The 3,731-nt window shown below is 27.8% G+C and overlaps 1 protein-coding gene across 1 annotated transcript in view; it reads left to right on the top strand.

The window, feature by feature from the left end:
- LOC106100351 overlaps positions 1-125 on the top strand; it is a 10,070-nt gene extending 9,945 nt beyond the window's left edge. Inside the window, exon 4 of the mRNA XM_013279175.1 lies at positions 108-125. Within this exon, the coding sequence (XP_013134629.1) occupies positions 108-125 (18 nt within the window). The remainder of the gene's footprint in view (positions 1-107) is intronic.
- The last annotated feature ends 3,606 nt before the right edge of the window (positions 126-3,731 follow it).

The following is a 3,731-nucleotide window of genomic DNA, read 5'->3' as shown; positions in this document are numbered from 1 at the left end:
ACGGTAGCGCCACGCCGTAGTGTCGCTAACGCTGACTTGTGACGTCATACCCTCGCTCGGCAATACGGTACTTGCTCAATTTTTACTTATAATGAGATTTCCTGTAGTGTACACTACGGCAGTGATCTTAGCCATTTGCTGGTGTTATGCTTTAGTTTAATTCCTCGTCACTGTATGACGGGGATTAAAGAAAAGAGAATTAGTTTTATGCAATCGAGAGATTGATTTAGAAAATAAACTTTACTTTATATAATAAACTAATGAAAGTTTGTTCTATTTTCATTTGGAAAAACTAAAATCTTTGTTTTCAAATCTGATTTTGTTAACATTTTAATCTATTTATTGTTACTACTGTTTCCAGTTTTATTTTTTTCCAATAAGTGGAAAATCATTTTTAATTATGTCTAAACAATTATCTTACGGGATGTCTGTTGATGATCTGAAATTAGAACAAATTTGTTTGTATAATATTAAAATACAGTGGACACAAAGTCAAACTCTAATAAACTTATATTAGGATTTTAAGATATTGTCAGTCAGAAGATCGAAGTTTTAGGTTGATTTAGATTCTTGCTGTACATTTTAGGGTAATTATTGATTTTTATTATATCTCGTTTTATAAAGAAGTCACTTGCATGGGCATTGTGATGTAAGAGGACTTTATTTTGTCTACGTTTTAAAAGCTCAAAATTTTTGTTTTCCAAAATGACAAACGAGATAGTTTTAATTTAGCGGGAGGCAATAATGCGTGTTCTTTTAACAATGCTGTAGCTAACTTGAGATTCGACGCGATATCTTCGCAAATCTTTTGTCACACTCGCACACATCGCAACGCGCATATATTTGCGAAAAACCAACTAATTCTTACGTATAAAACTTATAGATTATTCAAATCACAAAAGTCCGCCATGTAGTAAGGAATTGATAAGAGTCGCCATAATATTTTAGTTAATCAATTAGTTTGTAGGTTTTGATCGTATCGTAATTTCAGAGAAATTTTATATTAAGCATTTGATTGTCTTTGGTTGTTAGCTTTGCCGCCTTAAGTTAAATATTTTTTAAATATTGCCATCGCTTTTTATGTTTGGCTGCATTTAAATGTAAAGTTTTAAATTTTTACACCACTTTGTTAATTTGTTAACAAACATTCAAACTTGCATTCGATTCAAATTATACCAATGTCCTTTTTTACTGCCTTACTCAATTAAATTAACGATACAGATGTACAAATTAAAATTTACAAGATGGACCAAATTTTATACTTTTACTTAAAAAATACCAGGATAATTAAGAAAATAAGTAATCAATAAAGTTTATGTCAGAAATATTTAATTACTAAGGTCTAGTTATAATTAATTGAAAAAAATGAAATGAATGAAAAAACTGAAGAAAAAAAAAACATATTTATTATACCCATATTTATATCAAGCGAAGAAAACTGACGAAAGACGCTAATTTTACACCAGTTTTGCTTTTTAATGAAGTATTTTAATTAAACAAAAGCGCGACGAATCAAGTGGTTCGACCAATTATAAAAACGAAAAAAAAAATGGCGGTATCAATTCAAAATTTTGGTTTTTGTTTTCCTTACCATACATTTATCGTCTTATTTTTAATCAAAAAAATAGTAATTGTAATTTGTGCAACAAATAATTAAATATCTAAATAAACTCTGTATTTTTATTGCACATTTAAAACAGCTGAACTATAGTACAGTTTATAATTATTTCTTTTTAGTGTTGTAACAAAAAATAAAAAAAAATAAAAATTAAATATCAATAATACAAAATTTAATTAACGCACATGTTATTTATCTTTCAGTAAACCGAAACTAAAGTTATTTTCACCTAAAATAAAATATCTATGGCTTAGTTGTTTGTTGCCAGTGTGCAACATGTCACTGCCTATTCTATCGAAACTATCGTTTGGTATGTGCCATACGAATTTTCATGAATGTTAACTAATATCTGTATTTATTATCTTTTTAGCTATAGGGACTATTTTCTGTCAAATATGTAGTTTAACAAGTTTTGCCTTTAGGTAAGTACTTAATTTTAGTTTTTAAAACTATTATAATGTTATAGAATATACATGAACATGAATTAATAATATTTATGTGTGATACAATATCCTATTGTTTGAATAATGTTGTTTTCCTGTCTCACTGTATTTAATATTGTTCAAGTTTGTAAACACTCATTACTGATGTTGCCATTTTAGTTTTAAGAATTTGTAAGTGTATCGCTTCCGGGTATAATTTACTCTTTGTTTTCATTCATTTAATTTTTACTTGGAAGTGATGTTAGGTGGATATATTTACATTTATTATTTTTTAATCACTTTGATATTACCCTACTAAAACTCGTATGAACAGAGCACACAAGCATCCAATCTAATTAATTTTAGTAGGATAATATTTTGGTTTTATAGGTTAGAGCCAAAATTTCAATATCTCCAGATGCCAATTGTGACCCAAAATGGATAAATTCGTAAAGTAAAGATATTTTAATGGTTAAAATTTATTTACAAATAATATTTCTTTCTCACATTGATATCTAGAAAATCATTCTTGTACGTCGTAATTGTAAGAAACACTATCTGGAGGTTATTGATTGGTTTATAGAAAATAGTTAATTTAAATCCATGATACAATGATTACTCCAACTACTGTGTAGACTTAAATGACACTGCCATATGAAGAAATACGTAAAACGTCTAAATTATATTACTTTTGGAATATGAATCAGACGGAATGGAATATTTCATATAAATTTATTCTTATTTAAAGTTTGTTATTGATATAGTTTGGTTTTATTGTGTCGTGTGCATTTATCACTCAGATTTCCTTTAAATCCATTCTGTTAATGTTTTAAATCTATTTTGGGAGTTCAAATGTTATGTGCGCATAAAAAAAAAATGTTATTAAGTAAACAAAATTATAAAACTTTCTCTTCTCACAGATACTAAGTTAAAGCATTGGTTTTCTACAATCAATGTTTTGTCAACACATTAATGAAAACTAGTAAATCTGCTTACGTTATATTTGAGTGTTGTTTTATATGATAGATACAAAAACAATGTTTATGTGCATTTATAAAATCCCAATGCATTTGAAGTTATTTGTATAATTTGTAGATGTTTGTATTTAGTGTAATTGTGATGCACAAGGATGTTGTATTAGCTAAGTCTATTAGTGCAAATCAAGTGCCTTATTGCAGCTGCCCTGTGATAATGCTTTAGGAATATTATATTATAAAATTGTTTGACTTGAACTAATGCAAGAGAAAACTTTCTGATTGATATCTCAAATGTGTATGTATATCTCAAAGATTTTTTATGTGAATTAAATAATTGTTGGAAATGACGAACTGATTTTTTGTTTCCCAGACCTTTTAAAATACGTTGCCGACACTTGCATTTTAGCGTATAAGAAAAATAAAATAATAAAAATTGTGGAATTGGCAAAATAAATTCCAGGACTTAAACATAAAAATCAAGTCCAAACGTAAAATGTTAATTAGTTCGATATTAGATTGCGCTATCTATTTCGTATTGAAATCGATAGCTGATCGTTTTTAATATGGGATTGAGGGCATGAAACTAGCAAAGTGTACCCACCCTAGCAAAAATCTTTTACTGGTTACGGAAACGGAAAAAATCATTTGTTACCTTACTGGTTGGGTAAATTAAGGTAAAGGGAACAAGCCTTTTTTTTTTTTTTTTTTTTTTTT

Source organism: Papilio polytes, unplaced genomic scaffold, assembly GCF_000836215.1.
Source record: "Papilio polytes unplaced genomic scaffold, Ppol_1.0 DF824047.1, whole genome shotgun sequence".
In the NCBI taxonomy this organism is placed as follows: Eukaryota; Metazoa; Arthropoda; class Insecta; order Lepidoptera; family Papilionidae; genus Papilio; species Papilio polytes.
This window is presented reverse-complemented; position numbering and strand designations above follow the sequence as displayed.